At 40.1% G+C, this 23,916-nt stretch overlaps 1 protein-coding gene across 1 annotated transcript in view; it reads left to right on the forward strand.

Annotated features, from left to right (window-relative positions):
• LOC129845278 (zinc finger protein 883-like) overlaps positions 1–22,455 on the forward strand; it is a 33,062-nt gene extending 10,607 nt beyond the window's left edge. The window contains exons 2-3 of the mRNA XM_055913153.1: positions 16,612–17,594; positions 22,439–22,455. Of these exons, the coding sequence (XP_055769128.1) occupies positions 16,612–17,594; positions 22,439–22,455 (1,000 nt within the window). The remainder of the gene's footprint in view (positions 1–16,611; positions 17,595–22,438) is intronic.
• The last annotated feature ends 1,461 nt before the right edge of the window (positions 22,456–23,916 follow it).

Consider the following 23,916-nt stretch of genomic DNA (forward strand, 5'->3'; position numbering starts at 1 on the left):
CAACGATGATTAACAACTCAGTTATGTGTGCTTCTGCCAGGGTTCTGGTCAAATGCATGTCCTTTAAAGTCAATTTAGCAATTGAACAAAAATCCAATTCAATTTGAAAATGTTCCTAATTGCAAAAACATGTAACAGAATTTGGGTATTCCAGAACTGTTATTTACATGTAAATAAACATAACCCTGTTTTATGTTTTTAATACTGCAGATAGAACGCTCTGTGTGCCAGAGATGGTTCCATTTAGCTTGTCTGGGGATGACAATGAAGGACTTCAACAAAGCCAAAATAGAAAATGATTGGAAGGTGCCTTTTTCCTGTTACATTAGAGACGTATAAATAAATGACTGTTGTTCCTTGTAACTACTTTAAAATGTGGAACTGTTGCCCTAAAAATGCAAACATTGATTTGACATACAATTTTATATTGTAAACATTGTACAACTTTATGTAAACATTGTCTAACTTCATATAGAACAAATTGCACTTCAAATTAACATTTATTTTAAGTTATTTTAAATAAATGCATATTCTCACATTTTTCTGAGACAATCACTGAATTAGTTATTGATTTCTTCATCTTTTAAATGCAATATTTGAGATTTTATGTATTTCTATCAAATCAAAACGTGAATTTCTACTCAAAGCAAAGGTTGTAAAAGTATACCAGACATTAATAGAATAAATCATACATAGTTTGATGTTTCTGTGACCAACGGTGAATTAGTAATTGATTTATAAAGTTTTAAATGATATTTGGCGAATAAATGTCTGAATATAAAACCAACTTCACTTCGGTCTGGCTACTCGTGATTTTTTTTTTAACCTTCACCTCAATGACGGCCTACTAAGGAACAGTGGGTTAACTGCATTGTTCAGGGGCAGAACGACAGATTTTTGCCTTGTCAGCTCAGGGATTCGAGACAGCAACTTTTCAGCTACTGGCCGAACGCTATAACCACTAGGCTACCTGTGATGCTAGGATATATATGATATGCAGTCTGAGCTATTGTGAATAAGCCACTACAGTTATGAAATTGATAAAATAATGGCCATGTATCAAGTGTGTGCCGACGGAATCTTGTTGGTATTTATTAGGATCCCCATTAAAACTTCTTATGGCTGAGATCCCGTTAACGGGATCGATATGACAACAGCCAGTGAAAGTGCAGGGCGCTAAATTCTCATAATTAAAATTCCTCAAACATGCAAGTATTTTACACCATTTTAAAGATAAACTTGTTGTTAATCCCACCACAGTGTCCGATTTCAAAAAGGCTTTACGACGAAAGGACACCATCTGATTATGTTAGGTCAGTACCTAGTCACAGAAAAACACAGCCATTTTTCCAGCTAAAGAGATGAGTCACAAAAAGCAGAAATAGATATAAAATGAATCAGTAACCTTTGATGATCTTCATCAGATGACACCCATAGGACTTCATGTTACACAATACATGTATGTTTTGTTCGATAAAGTTCATATTTATATCCAAAAATCTCAGTTTACATTGGCGCGTTATGTTCAGTAGTTCCAGAGCATCCTGTCACGCCCTGGCCTTAGTTATCTTTGTTTTCTTTATTATTTTAGTTAGGTCAGGGTGTGACATGAGGGAAGTATGTGTTTTGTATTGTCTATGGGTTTTTGTATGTTTATGGGGCAGTGTTTAGTCTAGGTGTATGTATGTCTATTAGAGACAGCTGTCTATCGTTGTCTCTGATTGGGAGCCATATTTAGGCAACCATAGTCATTAGGTAGTTTGTGGGTGATTGTCTATGTCTATGTGTAAGTTGCCTGTGTCTGCACTTGTCATTATATAGCTTCACGTTCGTCGGTTTGTTGTTTTGTTTAGTTTGTAAGTGTTCTTCGTCTTCGTTGATTAAATATGTGTTCATTTCACGCTGCGCCTTGGTCCTCCTCTCTTTCACGTAACGACGATCGTGACACATCCGGTGATTTTGCAGAGAGCCACATCAATTTACAGAAATACTCATAATAAACATTGCTAAAGGTACAAGTGTTACGCATGGAATTTTAGATCCACTTCTCCTTAACTTCTTAGCGCTAGGGGTCAGATTTTTTGAAATATCGTGCCCAACGTAAATGGACATTTTCTCTGGTCCAGATTGTAGAATATGCATATAATTTACAGATTAGGATAGAAAACACTCCAAAGTTTCCAAAACTGTGAAAATATTGTCTGTGAGTATAACAATACTTATTCTGCAAGCGAAAACCTGAGAAAATGTAACCCAGAAGTGATATTTAAAAAAATAAAAAATAAATCTGTGGTCCCTGGCCAGTCTAACCTCCATTTAAAGGGGTATCAACCAGATTCCTTTTCCAATGACTTCCTCGGGCTGTGACCAGGCTTTAGACATAGTTTCAGGCTTTTATTTTGAAAAATGAGCGACATTTTTCAAAAGTAGTCCGGTGTCCTCTGAATATTTCCTGCGCGCGACAGAGGGGCTCCCCATTCTTAAAGAATAGGTTGTGGTCCATTTGAAATATTATCGATTTTGTTTGTTAAAAACAACCTGAGGATGATTATTAAAAACATTTGACATGTTTCTACGACCATTACGGATACTTTTTGGAATTTGTCGAACGGAACACGGCTTTTGTTTTCTTAACATAATGCGCAACCCAAATGGCGTTTTTTTGTGATAGAAGTAATATTTATCTAACAAAAAGAACATTTGTTGTGTAACTGGGAGTCTCGTGGAAACATCCGAAGATTATCAAAGGTATGCGATTAATTTGATTGCTTTTCTGACTTTCGTGACCAAGCTAACCAAGCTAATATAAGGCTAGCTGTTGTAGCATTGAAAGCTACACTCACAAAAGCTTGGATTTCTTTCGCTGTAAAATATATTTTCAAAATCTGACACGATGAGTGGATTAACAACAAGCTACGGTGTGTTTTGGTATATTTCACTTGTGATTGCATGATTATAAATATTTTTTGTGCATTTGGCGCCCTGCAATTCTAGCGGTTGTTTAGGAAAGTGATCCTGTAAAAGGGATCCGTAGCGCAGAGAAGTTAATATAACTGCTGTGTCAGATTTCAAAAAAGCTTTACCGAAAAGCACATCATGCAATAATCTGAGTACAGCGCTCAGATAACAAAACAAGCCATACAGATATCCGCCATGTTGTGGAGTCAACAGAAGTCATAAATAGCATTATAAATATTCACCTACCTTTGATGATCATCAGAATGCACTCCGAGAAATCCAAGTTCCACAATAAATGTTTGTTTTGTTTGATAAAGTCCATCACTTATGTCCAAATACCTCCTTTTTGTTTGCGCGTTTAGTACACAATCCAAACTCACGAGGCGCGGGCAAGTCCAGGCGAAAGTTCAGATGAAAGTCATATTACAGTTCGTAGAAACATGTCAAACGAAGTATAGAATCGATCTTTAGGATGTTTTTTATCATAAATCTTCAATAATGTTCCAACCGGAGAATTCTTTTGTCTGTAGAAATGCGATGGAACGCAGGTCGCTCTCACATGAGCGCGCTTGATCAGCTCATGCCACTCTGGCAGTCCCCTGACTAATTCAGCTCCCATTCCCTCCTCCTTCACATTAGAAGCATCAAACAAGGTTCTAAAGACTGTTGACATCTAGTGGAAGCCTTATGAAGTGCAATATAACCACATTTCCACTGTATCTTGGATAGGCAAAGAGTTGATAAACTACAAACCTCAGATTTCCCACTTCCTGGTTGGATTTTTTCTCAGGTTTTTGCCTGCCATATGAGTTCTGTTATACTCACAGACATCATTCAAACAGTTTTAGAAACTTCAGAGTGTTTTCTATCCAAATCTACTAATACTATGCGTATATTAGCAACTGGGCCTGAGTAGCAGGCAGTTTACTCTGGGCACCTTATTCATCCAAGCTACTCAATACTACCCCCAGCCATAAGAAGTTATTTAAACGCTGCAAAAGTATCAGAATTGTTCACTTCTCTCATTGACTTCTCAAACCCAGGCTTGGTCCGCTTCGCATGCGTTCTTTGAAGTCTCGCGTTGTTGCGTCTCTGGGTTTAGAAACTGGTAGTGGGGGAACAGGAAGTTCCGCGCAGGCGCGCATCATTCTTCAGAATAAAGGATACGCCAGAATTGTGCAGTCGAGACGATAACTTCTGTGTCCGTTTCAAATGTATTACTACTGGTATGTAATAGCACGTTATAATATCGAAAGTTCATGTCATAACATGCTAGGTAACAATTACGTCAAGTTATTTTCACGTTTTATAAAGGTTTTATGTGCTATGTTTTGTTTCAAACCGCGCGAGGGAACGTGATAACTTGTCAATAGAGACTTTGGGTTAGTCTGAGTGGATGTATATAATTTCGTCAATGTAATTTCATAAAGGATCAATTTATTTGAGATTTCTGGGTTCGTTTTACGTGTCGTTTTTGGTTTTGTGTAAAATTCACGAGATGGTAAAATGGCGGTTCCCACTCGGTCTGCATCAACGGACTTCAGTGCAGGCAGTGAGGGTGCAGCAGAGAGACAATTTTACGGTTGCGCTAATGTTTTGGAGCTAAAAGCAATGATTATCAGTTTTCTACATGTGAACTAATATTCAGAGACATTGTTGTTTCTGTCTATCTATACATGTTACTATGGTGTGACGGAAATACTATTGGTTTTTGATTGGAATAATACAGTGAAGACAAGGTTATTCAGGAAAATAGTACATAGTGCTGCCTAAAACATACTGCAACCTTGTACTAAATGGTTTTTTAGTAATTTATGCATTTATGTGAATTCAGGAAATCTACTATAGATTAAGTGCATTTAAGTTGTGTAGTCTAATTTAATGTTTATACTTTGTCTAATGTGAATTAATTAATGTTTTGTTGTCAATGCTTAGCGACCAGATCTATTGCAATTAGATCAGTGCTTGACTTGGACAGGCGCTCACCCGGGCAGAGTACCAGCACCTCACATTTCTACTGTTTGAGCTCATGTTCCTCTTATAGAATATCAGCTCAAAAGTATTGTGGAGCTCCTGCACCTAAATATAAACAATATTTTTTGAGAATAAAGAAAGTGCCAGAACTGTCAAGACTAACTTTTGTGTCTGTTTCTCTTTATTACTACAGACCGACTCAGATTAAGTCTGAGGCCGGTAACATCAACAGTGAGGAGAAACCCAGCCTGCCACTCTCCTTCCACACTGAGTAGAAACCTACAGTCACTGGGTCCTGATTGTGACAGTGGAGCCCAGTTTACACTGCAGGATCCAGAGATGGCATCAGTGAAGCTGGAGGACTGCAGTCAAACACTGGAGCTGAATGTCAACATTAAAGATGAAGAAGAAGAGGAGGAGATTGGGACATCTGTCAATCATGGTAAGAGCAGGTTCTATCTAACTAAGTTTGTGTTATTCATTCCAACTTCCCACTGTGTATGAAAAGTTGCAGTAGAACTGTTTCATGATGAACTGTTTCAATGAGAAGGTAGAAGTGCCCACTATTTATAGACTATAGAATTAGAATAATCATTCTATTTCCATGATTCCAAAAGATCACCTTGGTATTTTGATCTAAATTGCAATTGCAACATTTGGTTAGAAATAAGCACTAGTATCTTTGCCCAACTGTTTCATGATGAACTGTTTCAATGAGAAGGTAGATGTAATGTCATGCTACTGACACTTGCATGGTTTGACACCGATATTTCCAGCATTTGTTTTATTCACAGGGGTATCTGGAGTGCTCAGAGAGTAGACTAAAGTAGTGAAGTAGACAAGCTGCCAGTGTTTTTACATTTCTATGAAATTAGTCTGTGTAGTTTCTAACCCTTGTGATAGTGAGTGGAGGATGATATGGCTCATAATTTTAATGACATGAGATACTTTAAGATTATTTTTATTCCCCTTTGTATTACACAGCCTACTGATATGAATACATACAGTACCAGCCTACTTATATGAATACATACAGTACCAGCCTACTGATATGAATACATACAGTACCAGCCTACTGATATGAATACATACAGTACCAGCCTACTGATATGAATACATACGGTACCAGCCTACTGATATGAATACATACAGTACCAGCCTACTGATATGAATACATACAGTACCAGCCTACTTATATGAATACATACAGTACCAGCCTACTGATATGAATACATACAGTACCAGCCTACTGATATGAATACATACAGTACCAGCCTACTGATATGAATACATACAGTACCAGCCTACTTATATGAATACATACTGATATGAATACATACGGTACCAGCCTACTGATATGAATACATACAGTACCAGCCTACTGATATGAATACATACAGTACCAGCCTACTGATATGAATACATACAGTACCAGCCTACTGATATGAATACATACTGTACCAGCCTACTGATATGAATACATACGGTACCAACCTACTGAAATGAATACATACGGTACCAGCCTACTGATATGAATACATACGGTACCAACCTACTGATATGAATACATACGGTACCAGGCTACTGATATGAATACATACAGTACCAGGCTACTGATATGAATACATACAGTACCAGGCTATGGTACTGTAACATGCATAAAGCAATCACAGGTGTTGATCAGAAGAGCTAAGACAACAATGGGTAAATGGTAATGAATGGGCAGAGCGGTCAGTTAGGTACATACAGGACCTGAGTTCGAGGCTGGGGCCGACAGGTAAAGAAAATTAAGTACCGTGTTATTGAAGTAGTCCAGGGGGCATCAGCTGTGTAGCCGAGTGATCATAGGGTCAAAAGAGCAGCAATAGGTGAGTCAGGGTGCCATTCGGTAGTCACTACTACGCTAGGCGAGCAGGGGACACAGCGGTCAGAAAAACTAGCGGGCCGGGGCTAGTAGATGGTTCTTCGGCGACATCGTAACAGAATAGCCTATTGAGACCACATCGGGCGATCACGTCGGCAGTCCAGTCGTGATGGATCAGCGGGGCTCCGTGTAGACAATAAAGGGTCCAGGCCAATTGGCAAAGGAGGTATTGTAGCCCTAGAATTAGCTGGTATATGGGCCTAGCTCGAAGGTTAGCTAAAGGCTAGCTGGTGCTTGCTTTGGGACAGAGGCGTTAGCTAACAGTAGAGCGTCAGGAATCCGGTGATGTGGTAGAGAGAAGCAGTCCGATATGCTCTGGGTTGATATCGCGCTGTGCAGACTGGCAGGTATTGTCCGAGCTAAGGCTGGCTGGTGACCAAGGAAAAAGGTGAAGACCGCTAGCCGTGGCTAACAAAGACTAGTAGCTAGTTAGCTGGCTAGCTCCTGATGGAAGTTCCAGTTATAAGGAATAAAAATAGCAGATCCATACCACATTGGGTGAGGCGGGTTGCAGGAAAGCATATTTAGTTGGTAGATAGAAAGTGAGATTTATATATATATATACGAAAAAGACCGGCTATTTACACGAGATAAGACAAAGACAAACACACACGTCCTACTGCTACGCCATCTTGGAGTTTTAATTGTCCTTAAATATCTTCTAAATATCTATTGGGAGCCCATCTGGACCTGCCGCTTTACCTCCCTTCATATTGAAAATAGCATCAGATTTCTACAGGATCCATTGATAATTGACCTTGTTAATTATGAATTGCATTAATGGCTCGGTCTGAATTGAACTTCTTAATGCACCAGGTCAGTAATTTACCAGGTTTTTCACCTTGATCATAGAAGGACTGTTTCAGCCTAGTTAAGCTGTTTGCAGCCTTTGAGGTGGAACGTTCTTCATACTGAACTTTAAGAGCAAATAATTCCTTGTTTACTTCTACTGAGTTATCCAAAAAAGTGTAAAGTCACCTTGTCCTAGAGAGATTTACATGGTTATCAAAATGTCACGCCAGGGTAAGCCTACACATTTTAAGTGTTTCTAAAATCCTCTGAGAAAAATGAATGGGGGGAAAATTATTGGAACCATTTCCTTGTTTGACTGCTAGGTTTTATCCGTATAATGATTAGAGGTTGACCAATTATGAATTTTCAATACCGAAACCGATTATTGGAGGACCAAAAAAGCCGATACCGATTTAATCGGACAATTAATAAATATATATTATTAATAAAAATAATAATAATGACAATTACAACAATACTGGATGAACACTTATTGTAACTTAATATAAAACATCAATAAAATCAATTTAGCCTCAAATAAATAATTGAACATGTTCAATTTGGTTTAAATAATGCAAAAACAAAGTGTTGGAGAAGAAAGGAAATGTGCAATGTAAAAAAAAAGCTAACGTTTAAGTTCCTTGCTCAGAACATGAGAACATATGAAAGCTGGTGGTTCAATATTCCCAGTTAAGAAGTTTTAGGTTGTAGTTATTATAGGACTAATTCTCTCTATACCATTTGTATTTCATATACCTTTGACTATTGGAGGCACTTTAGTATTGCCAGTGTAACAGTATAGCTTACGTCCCTCTCCTCGCCCCTATCTGGGCTCGAACCAGGAACACATTGACAACAGCCACCCTCAAAGCATCGTTACCCATCGCTCCAAAAAAGCCGCGGCACTTGCAGATCAAGGGGAACAACTACTCCAAGTCTCAGAGCGAGTGACGTCACCGATTGAAACGCTATTAGCGCGCACCCCGCTAACTAGCTAGCCATTTCACATCGGTTACACCAGCCTAATCTCGGGAGTTGATAGCCTTGAAGTCATAAACAGCTCAATGCTTGAAGCATTGCGAAGAGCTGCTGGCAAACGCACGAAAGTGCTGTTTGAATGAATGCTTACGAGCCTGCTGCTGCCTACCATCGCTCAGTCATACTGCTCTATCAAATATCAAATCATAGACTTAATTATAACATAATAACACACAGAAATACGAGCCTTTGGTCATTAATATGGTCGAATCCGGAAACTATCATTTCGAAAACAAAACGTTTATTCTTTCAGTGAAATACGGAACCGTTCCGTATTTTATCTAATGGGTGGCATCCCTAAGTCTAAATATTGCTGTTACATTGTACAACCTTCAATGTTATGTCATAATTATGTACAATTCTGGCAAATTAATTTCGGTCTTTGTTAGGAATAAATGGACTTCACACAGTTCGCAACGAGCCAGGTGGCCCAAACTGCTGCATATACCCTGACTGCTTGCACGGAACGCAAGAGAAGTGACACAATTTCCCTAATTATAAGAAATTCGTGTTAGCAGTCAATATTAACTAAATATGCAGGTTTAAAAATATATACTTGTTTATAGATTTTAAAGAAAGTCATTGATGTTTATGGTTAGGTTTGGTGCTACGACAGTGCTAAATCATCACCCATTTGGCGAAGTAGGCTGTGATTCGATGAGAAATTAACAGGCATCGCATCGATTATATGCAACGCAGGACACGCTAGATAAACTAGTAATATCATCAACCAAGTGTAGTTAACTAGTGATTATGTGAAGATTGATTGTTTTTAATAAGTTTAATGCTAGCTAGGATCTTACCTTCGCTTCTTGCTGCCCTCGCGTAACAGGTAGTCAGCCTGCCATGCAGGCTTCTCGTGGAGTGCAATGTTAGTTAAATAAAGGTGTAAAAAAAACGGTGTCCAAAAATACAGATTTCTGATTGTTATGAAAACTTTAAATCGTCCCTAATTAATTGGCCATTCCGATTAATCGGTCGACCTCTAATAAAGATTTATACTCAATTGGTATGCAGCTACCCGACGCTAGATGGGAGTAGAGACACGTGGGGCAGCAGGTAGCCTAGTGGTTAGAGTGTTGCGCCAGTAACCAAAAGGTTGCTGGATCAAATCCCTGAGATGACAAGGTAAAAATCTGATGTTCTGCCCCTGAACAAGGCAGTTAACCCTCTGATCCCTGGTAGCTCGTCATTATGAATACGAGTTGGTTCATAACTGACTTGCCTAGTTAAATAAAACAATTACATTTAAAAAAAGATAGCGGACAAGAAAAAAAGAGGAATGGGGGATTGCGGAAGCCTTCTGGAAGATCTGATGGAGAAGATGGTGGACCAGAAAATAAGGAGAGAAGTGGAATATGTTTTGAGTGAATATGGAATGGAGGATCACACAGAGCCTTTAGAAGAGCTACAAGAGGAAAGTGAACATGACAAGAGGATGAATTAACTGTGATGGCCAGTGCAGTGATGACCCCCGAGAAGGAGCTGAGTGTAGAGGGAAGTTGAGTTGGTGAAGGTAACTTGGAGTGGACTCATAAGGATTTCTCCTATATCCAGAGGGAGCGGGCGCTCCGGTTTTCACGATTGGGGACAAGAATTGTGACTCGAATTGCTCTCCGGAACAGGGTGGCATTGAAAGAAGTGATCATGGGGTTAGGTTTAAGTGTTGAGGAGGAGCAGCTGAAATGGAAGATTCCAGGTGTCTGTGATGCCCGTCTTTAGGTGAGACGTAGATCCTGTGTAGAACGTTGGGAAACAGAGAAGACTTTCTGTCATGTGGACTTTTGCAATTTTGTATTAATTATGTATCAATGAATTGAATGCATGTAGGCTGTGGAATCCCTCACACCAGTACAGTGGGTGGCGGTGTATGCAGATAAAAGTTGGATGTGATCCGCTAAACAAATCCCAAAGAAGAAGGATGCGAATGCACGTCGCTTGAGCCGTATGGAGAATGTGAAGAAGGAACATTGTTAATCTATATTATTGATGTTTTATGAAGAGTATCTACCACCCTATGTGAAGCTGGGATATAAAAGATACCCCATAAGAGAGTTGGTGTGAAACCCGATGCAATGGAAGAAATGCAAAAGGTTTGGCCACATGTCAAGTGTTTGCAGACAGACATTTTTTATTGAAGAGTATGTGAATGTAAAATGTTGCAACAGTGGAGGGGGTCATGTTCCTGAATTCCCAGAGTGCCCTGTTAGGGTGAATGTACAGCAAATCTCCTATGTGGAGGTGGGGAAGAGAGTTATAGGGGCAAGAGGACACAGTTCTATAGAAGATATGGTGGTGGAATCACCACAACCAGTTGCAAATGTTGTACGTCAATCAAGTGATCTGGATACACTTATTGTGAAGAGGGGGGATATTTTAGTATTCATAGCCACAGTTATGAATTGTACTGCACATGAAGTCCAAGAAGCTGGACATCATTATATCTACAGCTCAGAAGTTTTTGGGCCTCCAAGACTACAAGGACTACTGTGGCCAGAAAATGTTCCGCTCTTACAGGATCCTTCTCAGCCTGTGTAGGGACCTGATTAGAACAGGAAAGCAGGCTGATTTAGTTTAATTTACATTTCGTTATTATAGTTTGTATGATAAATAAAACTGTATACACAGAACAAACATATAAATGCAACATGTAAAGTGTTGGTCCTATGTTTCATGAGGTGAAATAAAAGATCACAGAAATGTTCCAGACACACACACTTGTTTCCCTCAAATGTTGTGCACAAATTCATTTACATCACTCATAATTTCTCCTTTGCTAAAATAATCCATCCACCTGACAGATGAGACATGTCAAGAAGCTGATTAAATAGCATGACCATCATTACACAGGTGCACCTTGTGCTGGGGACAAGAGTAGCTGAATAGGTACCCTGGCAGCAGCTAATGGGGATCTCTGATGTCAACGTTGTGAACAGAGTGCCCCATGGTGGTATCAGGGTTATGATATGGGCAGACATAAGCTACAGACAACGAACACAACTGCATTTTATCAATGGCAATTTGAATGCACAGAGATACCATGACACGATCCTGAGGCCCATTGTCCTGCCATTCATCCGCCGCCATCACCTCATGTTTCATCATGACAATGCGCAGCCCGATGTCGCAAGACTCTGTACACAATTGAAAATGTCCCAGTTCCATGGCCTGCATACTCACCAGACATGTCACCCTTTGAGCATGTTCGGGATGGTCCGGATCGACGTGTACGACAGCTTGTTCCAGTTCCCTCCTGTATCCAGGAATTTCACACAGCCATTGAAGAGGAGTGGGATAACATTCCAGATGCCACAATCAACAGCCTGAATAACTACAGTGAGGGAAAAAAGTATTTGATCCCCTGCTGATTTTGTACGTTTGCCCACTGACAAAGAAATTATCAGTCTATAATTTTAATGGTAGGTTTATTTGAACAGTGAGAGACAGAATAACAACAAAAATATCCAGAAAAATGCATGTCAAAAATGTTATAAATTGATTTGCATTTTAATGAGGGAAATAAGTATTTGACCCCCTCTCAATCAGAAAGATTTCTGGCTCCCAGGTGTCTTTCATACAGGTAACGAACGGAGATTAGGAGCACACTCTTAAAGGGAGTGCTCCTAATCTCAGTTTCTTACCTGTATAAAAGATACCTGTCCACAGAAGCAATCAATCAATCAGATTCCAAACTCTCCACCATGGCCAAGACCAAAGAGCTCTCCAAGGATGTCAGGGACAAGATTGTAGACCTACACAAGGCTGGAATGGGCTACAAGACCATCGCCAAGCAGCTTGGTGAGAAGGTGACAACAGTTTCTGTGATTATTTGCAAATGGAAGAAACACAAAAGAACTGTCAATCTCCCTCAGCCTGGGGCTCCATGCAAGATCTCACCTCGTGGAGTTGCAATGATCATGAGAACGGTGAGGAATCAGCCCAGAACTACACAGGAGGATCTTGTCAATGATCTCAAGGCAGCTGGGACCATAGTCATCAAGAAAACAATTGGTAACACACTATGCCGTGAAGGACTGAAATCCTGCAGCGCCCGCAAGGTCCCCCTGCTCAAGAAAGCACATATACATGCCCGTCTGAAGTTTGCCAATGAACATCTGAATGATTCAGAGGACAACTGGGTGAACGTGTTGTGGTCAGATGAGACCAAAATGGAGTTCTTTGGCATCAACCCAACTTGCCGTGTTTGGAGGAGGAGGAATGCTGCCTATGACCCCAAGAAACCATCCACACCGTCAAACATGGAGGTGGAAACATTATGCTTTAGGGGTGTTTTTCTGCTAAAGGGACAGGACAACTTCACCGCATCAAAGGGACGATGGACGGGGCCATGTACCGTCAAATCTTGGGTGAAAACCTCCTTCCCTCAGCCAGGGTATTGAAAATGGGTCGTGGATGGGTATTCCAGCATGACAATGACCCAAAACACACGGCCAAGGCAACAAAGGAGTGGCTCAAGAAGAAGCACATTAAGGTCCTGGAGTGGCCTAGCCAGTCTCCAGACCATAATCCCATAGAAAATCTGTGTAGGGAGCTGAAGGTTCGAGTTGCCAAACGTCAGCCTCGAAACCTTAATGACTTGAAGAAGATCTGCAAAGAGGAGTGGGACAAAATCCCTCCTGAGATGTGTGCAAACCTGGTGGCCAACTACAAGAAACGTCTGACCTCTGTGATTGCCAACAAGGGTTTTGCCACCAAGTACTAAGTCATGTTTTGCAGAGGGGTCAAATACTTATTTCCCTCATTAAAATGCAAATCAATTCATAACATTTTTGACATGCGTTTTTCTGTATTTTTTTGTTGATATTCTGTCTCTCACTGTTCAAATAAACCTACCATTAAAATTATAGACTGATCATTTCTTTGTCAGTGGGCAAACGTACAAAATCAGCAGGGGATCAAATACTTTTTTCCCTCACTGTATATGTAAAGGAGATGTGTCCTGGAGGAGGGAGCAGCAGCTACCCACTTCTCCAGTGCTTCATTTGTAAATTGGGAGGTGCTGGAACCAGAAGTGATCCCAAGGGGAGGGGGTGACCTGGGGTCGCTGAGGTACCAGAACACATTAAATAAAATTGCTTTATAATAAAGCATTGCAGGCATTATCATGGCTTTAGTGTACTGGCATATTATTATTTTTTATTTTATTTGTTTTTTATTTAACTAGGCAAGTCAGTTAAGAACTAATTCTTATTTACAATGACAGCCAAACCCGGACGATGATGGGCCAATTGTGTGCCGCCCTAGGGGACTCCCAATCACGTCCGGATGTGATACAGCCTGGATTTGAACCAGGGACTGTCGTGAATCCTCTTGAACTGAGATGCATTGCCTTAGACCGCTGTGCCACTCGGGAGCAGTGGTGTTGAGATGCCTTACAGAAGTTACACACATGGAGTACATTTATTGTAGCCTAGAGTCCTGGAAAAACTTGGCCTTTTATAAACGGATTTCATGCAATTCTATATCATTTTAGATGACTGGAGACTTTCAAATCTTTTTTAATACCTAACAAACTGAGAATCTCAGATCAATAAAAACGACCGTGTCTCTAATCCATCAATAGCCTAGGTCAGGTGTGAGGAGAAACACATTGTACAGTATGAGGAGGAAGTTATAGTCCTAAACAAGCTTTCCAGTTTCACTGACTCACCCAATGATGTGCAGCTCACTCACCGGACAAAAGCTTCTCTCTCTTGCTTTACTTTGTAAAACTATGATGTTCGCTCAATAGGTCTATTTGGAAGTTGATAACTTGGTAACAGACAGATTAGTATTTTCTTTTCAGCAGGATCCATTTGCTTTACAACCTGTGTTTTCCAATGATTGGATTAGAAATATTGCTGAAGGCCTGTTTTGGCTGCATGCTGTTAACTGACAGATTTGCCACATGTTCCTGACTGTAGACATGCCTTGTGATTTGGCTACACAATCCACAGCTGGGCTATTTTATTTAAATTAGCTATTGATCCTCTGTAGCTAAATACTCCTGGTGTAGTATTGGGAATGATTTCATTTCTTTCTGAACAGACTGCAGAGTGCTGCAGCACCTCAACACACTTCCCACAGCTATTATTCTATTCGGAGATAAATTAAGAAGTGCAATGCTGGAGAGATGAGTTGCCGGCTCATGTCTATAACAGCACAGAGAGGGAGAGAGATCAGAGAAAGTGAATCTCATTTTAGTTCTGTGAGAGATACAGGCGTGCTTCTCTCTCCCCACAGCAATGGCCACGCCTTGGTCTAAATAGGCTACAATGTTGCACAAACAATGAACCTGGTACCCCCCAACATTAATACATTCTTAGAATATCAGGCACGTTTTCATATTACGATTTTATGGGCATGACAATTACAGAGGAATCCAAATGTAATTAGGATTTTTACATTGCAAACAGTGGAAATAATTTTTCATGCCTCGAGGTAGTCTACCTGATCCTGGCAAATGGGTTCCGGAACGAAAGACTACAAAACTGAGAGGTGCCGGAAGATCCGGCTCAAATTAAGCATCGTCCTTCTCATATAATGGGGTAGGGCCACCCCAAGAACACCTGAATGCAAGGACGGTTGCACCAAACCAAGATAGACCACAGCCAGTCGTTTCCAATGGGAACAGATGCGTCATAGTGGGCAGTGCCAAGCACGAGCTAGTACTAAATGTTTTTGTCATTTATGTGAATTTAGGAAATCTACTATAGATTCACTTACGTTGTGCAGCCTAATTTGAAGTGTGTACTTTGTCTAATGTGAATTAATTCATGTTTTGTTGTCAATCCTTAGCTACCAAATCTATTGAAATGAGATCAATGCTAGACTTGGACAGGAGCTCACCGGAGCTGAGTATCGGCACCTATTTCAGTCCAAGTCAAGCACTGAATTAGATAATTGAACAAAAATAAATATAATATTTTTTCATATATTTTTTGAGAATAAAGCAAGTGCCAGAGCTGTCAAGACTAACTTTTTTTTGTCTGTTTTTCATTGTTGCTACAGAACGACTAGAATTAAGTCTGAGGCCGGTAACATCAACAGTGAGGACAAACCCAGCCTGCCACTCTCCTTCCACACTGAGTCCAAACCTACAGTCAACTGGGTCCTGATTGTGACAGTGGAGCCCAGTTTGCACTGCAGGATCCAGAGATGGCATCAGTGAAGCTGGAAGACTGCAGTCAAACACTGGAGCTGAATGTCAACATTAAAGATGAAGAAGAGGAGGAGAAGATTGGGAAATTTGTTTCTCATGGTAAGAGCAGTTTCTATCTAACTAAGTTTGTTGTTCATTCCAACTTCCCAGTGTGTATGAAAAGTTGCAGTAGAACTGTTTCATGATGAACTGTTTCAATGAGAAGGTAGATGTTATTTCATGCTACTGATACTTGCATGGTTTGACACCAGTATTGCCAGCATTTGTTTTATTCACTTGGCGATCTGGAGTGATCAGAGAGTAGACTAAAGAAGTGAAGTAGACAAACTGCCAGTGTTTTAAAGTTCTATGAAGTGAGTCTGTGTAGTTACTAACCCTTGTGATGGTGAGTGGAGGATGACACGCCCCTTTTTAGCTTTCATCTCTTACCCACTTTTAGAATAGTTTTATTCCCCTGTATTGTACAGCCTACTGATATGAATACATATGTCACCCGGTACAGCCAGAAGAGGACTGGTCACCCATTTGGTCCTGGTTCCTCTACATTTCTTCCAAGATTCCTGCTTGCTAGGGAGTTTTTCCTGGCTACTGTGCTTCTACATTTGCATTGCTTGCTCTTTGGGTATTTGATGCTGGGTTTCTGTAAAGCACTTTGTGACAACTGCTGATGTAAAAAGGGCTTCATAATATACATTTGATTGACATGTATATCTCACCACCTGACTGGTTCTTCTGATATTGTTCACACAGGAGACCGTGTTGAGACATTCTCTACATCCAGAGAGCAACAGCAGGAAGATCACAGAGCTAAGAGGTCTCACCTCTGCCCACATTGTGTGGAGATTTTCCCAATTCTATCAAAGCTAAAAATACACCTAAAAATACACACAGGAGAACATCTGTATTCCTGTACTGACTGTGGGAAGAGATTCACAACACCAGGAGCTTTGGCAGTTCATCAGAGAGTGCACACTGGAGGGAAGCCTTACTCCTGCTCTGACTGTGGAAAGAGTTTCTCTCTACTGGGCAACTTAAAAACACATGAACGTATACATACAGGAGTGAAGCCTTACTCTTGCTCTGGCTGTGGACAGAGTTTCTCTCGACTGGGCCACTTAAAAACACATGAACGTATACATACAGGAGTGAAGCCTTACTCGTGCTCTGACTGTGTAAAATGCTTCACAACATCAGCTCAGCTAAAAGATCATCAGAGAACACACACAGGAGAGAAGCCTTACTCCTGCTCTGACTGTGGAAAGAGTTTCTCTCTACTGGGCAACTTAAAAACACATAAACGTATACATACAGGAGAGAAGCCTTACTCCTGCTCTGACTGTGGGACAAATTTCTCTCTACTGGGCCACTTAAAAACACATGAACGTATACATACAGGAGTGAAGCTTTACTCCTGCTCTGACTGTGTAAAATGCTTCACAACATCAGCTGAGCTAAAAGTTCATCAGAGAACACACACAGGAGAGAAGCCTTACTCCTGCTCTGACTGTGGAAAGAGTTTCTCTCGACTGGGCCAATTAAAAAGACATGAACGTAGACATATTGGAGTGAAGCCTTACTGCTGCTCTGACTGTGTAAAATGCTTCACAACATCAGCTGAGCTAAAAGTTCATCAGAGAACACACACAGGAGAGAAGCCTTACTCTTGCTCTGACTGTGGAAAGAGTTTCTCTCGACTGGGCCACTTAAAAAGACATGAACGTATACATACAGGAGAGAAACCTTACTCCTGCTCTGATTGTGGAAAGAGTTTTTCTCAAATGGGCCAATTAAAAAGCCACCAAGCTAAACAAAGGAGAGAAGTCTTGCCACTGATCTGACTGTAGAGAACACACAAAGGAGAGAAGCCTTACCACTGATCTGACTGTAGAGAACACACAAAGGAGTGAACCTTACTTCTTCCTTGAAGTTTTTAAGCAAACCAGATGGCACAATTGTGTGGTTTTTTTTATATTACGTATAGCCAGGGACACACTCCACCACCATTTACAAACAAAGCATTTGTGTTTAGTGAGTCCGCCAGATCAAAGGCAGTAGGGAGGACCAGGGATGTTATCTTGATAAGTGAGTGAATTGGACCATTTTGTGTCATGCTAATCAGAAAAAATGTATCTAGTACTTTTGGGTGTCAGGGAAAATGTATGGAGTAAAAAGTACATGATTTACTTTAGGAATTTGCGAAATTAAAATAAAAGTTGTACAAAATATGAATAGTAAAGTATAGATACCCCCAAAAAACTACATAAGTACTTTACACCACTGTATGCATCCATGCTGTGTGTCAGCATTGCAGGCTGGTGGTGTGATGGTTGGGGTGTGTTTTCAGGACACACATTGGGCCCCTTTTTAAAAGTTGAGCAATGTTTGAATGCCACAAGATATCTAAATAATCATTGCCAATCAGGTGCATCCCTTCATGGCAGCAGTTTATCCATCTGCAAGTTGATTTTTATCAGGATTATGCCACAAGGCTTGTCCAGGAATGGTTCCAAGAACAAGAACATTACCGTGAATTCAGCTCACTGAATTCACTGTAATTTTGCATCTGTGGGAGGAGATGGAACGAGCTATTCAGAGTAGATCCACTCCCAGCTAACTTGACACAATTGCAGGAAGCATTGGAGTCAACATGGGCCAGCGTCTCTGTGGAACGCACACAACACCTTGGACAGTCCATTTCCTGACGAATTGAGGCTAATTCTGAGGACAAAGGGGGGTGCAACTCAATATTAGGAAGGTGTTTCTAATGCTTTGTACGCTCAGTGTATATCAGATAAAGATTATGTGATGATCCGTTTTTAGCATTAGTTTGGGTGGATTATTTTATATGACTAAATAACTTTTGTTTAATGATAAATGTAGAGCTTGTATGTATATTATGTATTATTAATGTTTCATGTTTGTCCCCAGGAAGAGTAGCCGCTGGGGATCCTAATAAAATACTAAATTGTTCTAAATGTATCAGATATTGATGACGTGTTGATCAGTTTTCACCATTAGTATTTTAATGAAGGTGTAATTCAATGTGTTTCAATGGGATATAGTAGTAAAGGCCAAATTCAATATATATATTTTTATACCTAATGTAGTCCTAAAATTATAAATAATTATCTAAACAATCCATTGTATGACCTTCTTAAACCATTCCATATGTCAGCATATTATTGTAATGTATTATTTGTATTTTTCTATGGTGCCAAAGTCCAGGGACAGAATTACCACCACAATCCAATAATGACCCAGTTACTATTGGGGGATGGAACCAGAGAGGAAGCTTGTGTTACCTTTCTCACACCACTACAGAATTCATTTCAACAGACCTTTTGCACGCCCCTTTGTTGGAGCTCAATATATGCCCAGGACTATACTGAGGGTCAGGATGTTGTAATGCCAAGTTGATTATGTAAATAGTCTTCTAGAACTCTGGTATTGATGGTCCATTTCAAGGTGAGTCATTAATATGAATGTTCAGAGTGAAAGAGCTGTGAACTCAAATGTGATGTCCCACATCTACCAAACCTTTCCTATTGTGTTAGTCAATGCACCACAGCATTTTATGAAGCCATTGTTCAAAATGTGATCATATCATACAGTACAATGGGAGGGGGTGTGGCCTGGACGGAGGATGACCAGGAGGTTGATCTCAGACAGAGTTGACAGTGAGGACAAACCCAGCCTGCCTCTCTCCTTCCACACTGCCTTCAAAACAGATTCTAAACCTACAGTCACTGGGTCCTGATTGTGACAGTGGAGACTTGTTGCACTGCAGGATCTAGAGATGGCATCACTGGACACGTTTCCATTGGGCCAGGTCTACAACAACAAAAACATTTAGCAAAACAATCATTGCAACGTGATGTAAACGGCAGAAACAGGAGACATTTTCTAAAGATCCACAAATGTTTTATCCGTTCGAACAGCGGCAGGGAAACATTGAAGAACCACAATGCAATGCTGTGAAGGTGTAAGAAGGGTGCTGCTAAGATCAGAGATTCATCTCCTGAGTACATACTGTACCTCGCACCTGAATACCAACCAAGTAATCTGACATACAGGACTTCAAGTTGTAAAATAGTGAACTACTCCTTTAATGGGGCGGTAGGTGCTATGAAAGGGAGGTTTTTACAACAAACTAAAAAAATGTTCTTGTCGTATTTTGTTCATTAGTCTACTGTTAATACAACGCCAAAAAGGTTGCATGTTAGCAGTCAAGTTTTCAATATAGAGCACTTTCAGTACAGAGAAAAAAGTGGGATGATTATGCAAATTAGAAAAATTATAATTGTATATAATTTGCATCATCACACCTTTTGGTGTGTACTACATTGTTTTCCAATCCTGGTCCTGGGGGTCCAAAGAGGTGTGCTTTTTTGTTTTTGCCCTAACACTCTCACACTGGATTTAACTCAGCAACTCAAGCCTTTGAACTGAATAAGGTATGTGAGTGTTAGGGCAAAAACATACATGTACACCCCTTTGGGACCAGGGTTGGGGAACACTGCTGTACTGAAAGTCCTCCATCTTCAGAACTTCACTGCTGACGTTCACATTATTGGGATTGTATACAGGGTGAGGAAACCAAGGTGGACACTTGTAATTTGACTGAACTATCCCTTTAATTAGAGTTCCTTTGGAGTTATATTTAGTTGGAGTTGCATTTGCTCTAAGCATGTGCTCTAAATATTCATTTATTTTATAAAGAAAACTTATTTTGTCATCGCTTAGGTTCGCCTAGCCTTCTTAAGGAGTGTGCTCGCATACTCCCTTAAAAGACCTTTGCTTGAAAAACGAGAAAAAGAGTGGCAGTAGCACTGTTTGTCTATTTTGAGACGCCATAGACTCCTTTCTCTGTTTACAAATTATAATTGGATTTTAAGGTTTGAATGACTGTCCTGCTTCATATAATGTTTGTGTCATCATCACAAATCAACTGCATTATACTTAAAAAACACTTCAACCAGTAAAATGGCTTTTGCTATAGCCTATATCAATGAGCGTAAGCCTTCTGTTGACCAATGACCAATGAAGGGGCTTAGACTTCGGCTACCGACTTTGGCTTGCCCCCAGGGAAAAATGTGATGGCACAAATAGCGCGAAAAAAGCCCAAAACGAAAACTAAACAAAATGTCGTCATAATATATGCACAAACTTCCGAACTGTTTCGGCTGTTTTTATTTAACCTTTATTTAACTAGGCAGTTCTTATCAACTTACACTGTCGAAGCACTGGTCCTCTTCCATTTTAATTCCAGGTTGCATATTACAATATTTAAGGGCATATCAGTATGGTCTGCTCTGACCATAACAGTCACACCAACCATAGGATTGGTTGGTATAAGATTGAAATGGGTAAATAATGTACCTGTGAAAACCCTATGAAATAGCTCCCCAATACCATCTGATGTATATATTTAATGTATTACATGAATGGAGACCACAGCCCTTCCAACAATACATTTAAACTGTGTTTTACTGTGATTTTTCTCCACCCTGCTGCATGTATTCTATGTATTCCATTTCAAATGTGTCTCCCAGTGCAGCTTTACTTCCAGGCTATTATGACACATCTGTCAGTTTCTTCTATGTTCCTAGGCCTAGTACATTAAAAAACAAATATTGTTTTTTGGTCACTACCATTGCAGGAACATACCATGCTACTGGTGCAACTAGCAAACCAAAAACAACATAATAGTGGTTATTTAGCCTGATAACACATCACTGCCGACAGACACAAGCAGAAATGTAGCAGCCTGTACACCTAATCATTAGGGATCTGACATGCTGTATTACATGGAAACTGTAGTCTACTAACAACAGCAGCTACATAGTCTAGTTTACTATGGTCCTGTGCCTCTGACCAGGGTCAACAAAGTGGTAATGTTGTGTATTGTATATACAGTATTTCACTTCAAACAGTTTATTTCATTTAATTATACACAAGAGAAAAAAATGTATGTACAAACATTTTTCATTACATTCTTGTCATTTAAGCAGATGCTCTTATCCAGAGCGATTTACAAGACAAATTAGGGTTAATTGCCTTGCGTAAGGGCACAATGACAGATTTTTCACCTTGTCAGCTCGGGATTCAAACCAGCAACCTTTCAGTTACTGGCCCAACACTCTTAACTGCTAGGCTACCTGCCGCCAGATCAATTAACTTCAATACAGTTATTCAAATACATTCATCATCAATGACTAAAACAATGAATCTAGTATTAAAAGACACATTTAATAAACACAACTAGTCGATTCATAGCTTGTTCATCATTAAACAAAAGTTATTTAGTAATATAAAATAATCCACCCAAACTAATGCTAAAAACTGATCATCACACCATCTTTATCTGATATACATGGTGTACAAAACATTAGGAACACCTTCCTAATATTGAGTTGCACCCCCCGTTGTCCTCAGAACAGCCTTAATATCGTTGGGGCATGGACTGTCCAAGGTGTTGTGTGCGTTTCAGAGGGATGATGGTCCATGTTGACTCCAATGCTTCCTACAATTGTGTCAAGTTGGCTGGGAGTGGATCTACTCCGAATTGCTCGTTCCATCTCCTCCGACAGATGCACGATTACAGTGAACTGAGTAATCTGAATTCACTGTAATGTTCTTGGAACCATTCCTGGACAAGCCTTGTGGCATAATGCATAATCCTGCTGAAAATCAACTTGCAGATGGATACAGTGCTGCCATGAAGGGATGCATCTGATTAGCAATGATGTTTAGATATGTTTTGTTGTTGTGCACTCTCCTCAAACAATAGCATGATATTTTTTCACTGTCATAGCTACTGTTAATTGAACACTGCAGCTAGATTAACAATAATTTTAGGTTTCTGCCGATATAAAGACATGTCTATGTCCCAGAAAGTTGTCTGTTGTATACAACATCATTCTAGTCACATTAGCACATGTTAGCAACTACCGTCCCGGTTTAGGGACACCCATCCCGTTGAGCAGGGGTGAGCAACTCCAGTCCTCGGGCCTGATTGGTGTCACACTTTTTCTCCATCCCTAGCAAACGCAACAGATTAATCAAATTGCATTCTAAACTGAAGATCATGATTAGGTGACAATTGGAGTCAGGTGTGTTAGCTGGGGCTGGGGCAAAACTGTGACACGAATCAGGCCCTCGAGGACTAGAATTGCCAACCCCTGCAGGAGAGGATAATTTAGGGAATTTGAAATTACTCATACTTTTACTTTTGATATTTAAGTCTATTTACAACCAAATACTTAGACTTTAACTCAAGTAGTATTTTACTTGGTGACTTTCACATTTTCTTGAGTTACTCTTGCCACATTAAGAGCAGAAATAAGGCTTCTCTCCTGTGTCTGTCCACTGATGACCTTTTAGCTCAGCTGTTGTTTAAAAAAAAAAATCTACAGATCAGATCAGATTATGTTTACCTTGGTGTCTTTTTAACTGACACATTCAAGAGAAACTCTTTCAACAGTCAGAGCAGGAGGAAGGCTTCTCTCCTGTGTGTATACGTTCATGTGTTTTTAAGTAGCCCAGTCGAGAGAAACTCTTTCCACAGTCAGAGCAGGAGTATGGCTTCTCTCCTGTGTGTGTTCTCTGATGAACTTTTAGCTCAGCTGATGTTGTGAAGCATTTTATACAGTCAGAGCAGGAGTAAGGCTTCACTCCTGTATGTATACGTTCATGTGTTTTTAAGTGGCCCAGTTGAGAGAAAATATTTCCACAGTCAGAGCAGGAGTATGGCTTCTCTCCTGTGTGTGTTCTCTGATGAACTTTTAGCTCAGCTGATGTTGTGAAGCATTTTATACAGTCAGAGCAGGAGTAAGGCTTCACTCCTGTATGTCTACGTTCATGTGTTTTTAAGAGGTCCAGTCGAGAAAAACTCTTCCCACAGTCAGAGCAGGAGCAAGGCTTCTCTGATGTGTGTGTTCTCTGATGAACTTTTAGCTCAGCTGATGTTTTGAAGCATTTTACACAGTCACAGCAGGAGTAAGGCTTCTCTCCTGTATGTATACGTTCATGTGTTTTTAAGTGGCCCAGTTGAGAAAAACTCTTTCCA

This window comes from Salvelinus fontinalis, unplaced genomic scaffold (assembly GCF_029448725.1).
Source record: "Salvelinus fontinalis isolate EN_2023a unplaced genomic scaffold, ASM2944872v1 scaffold_0267, whole genome shotgun sequence".
Lineage (NCBI taxonomy): Eukaryota > Metazoa > Chordata > Actinopteri > Salmoniformes > Salmonidae > Salvelinus > Salvelinus fontinalis.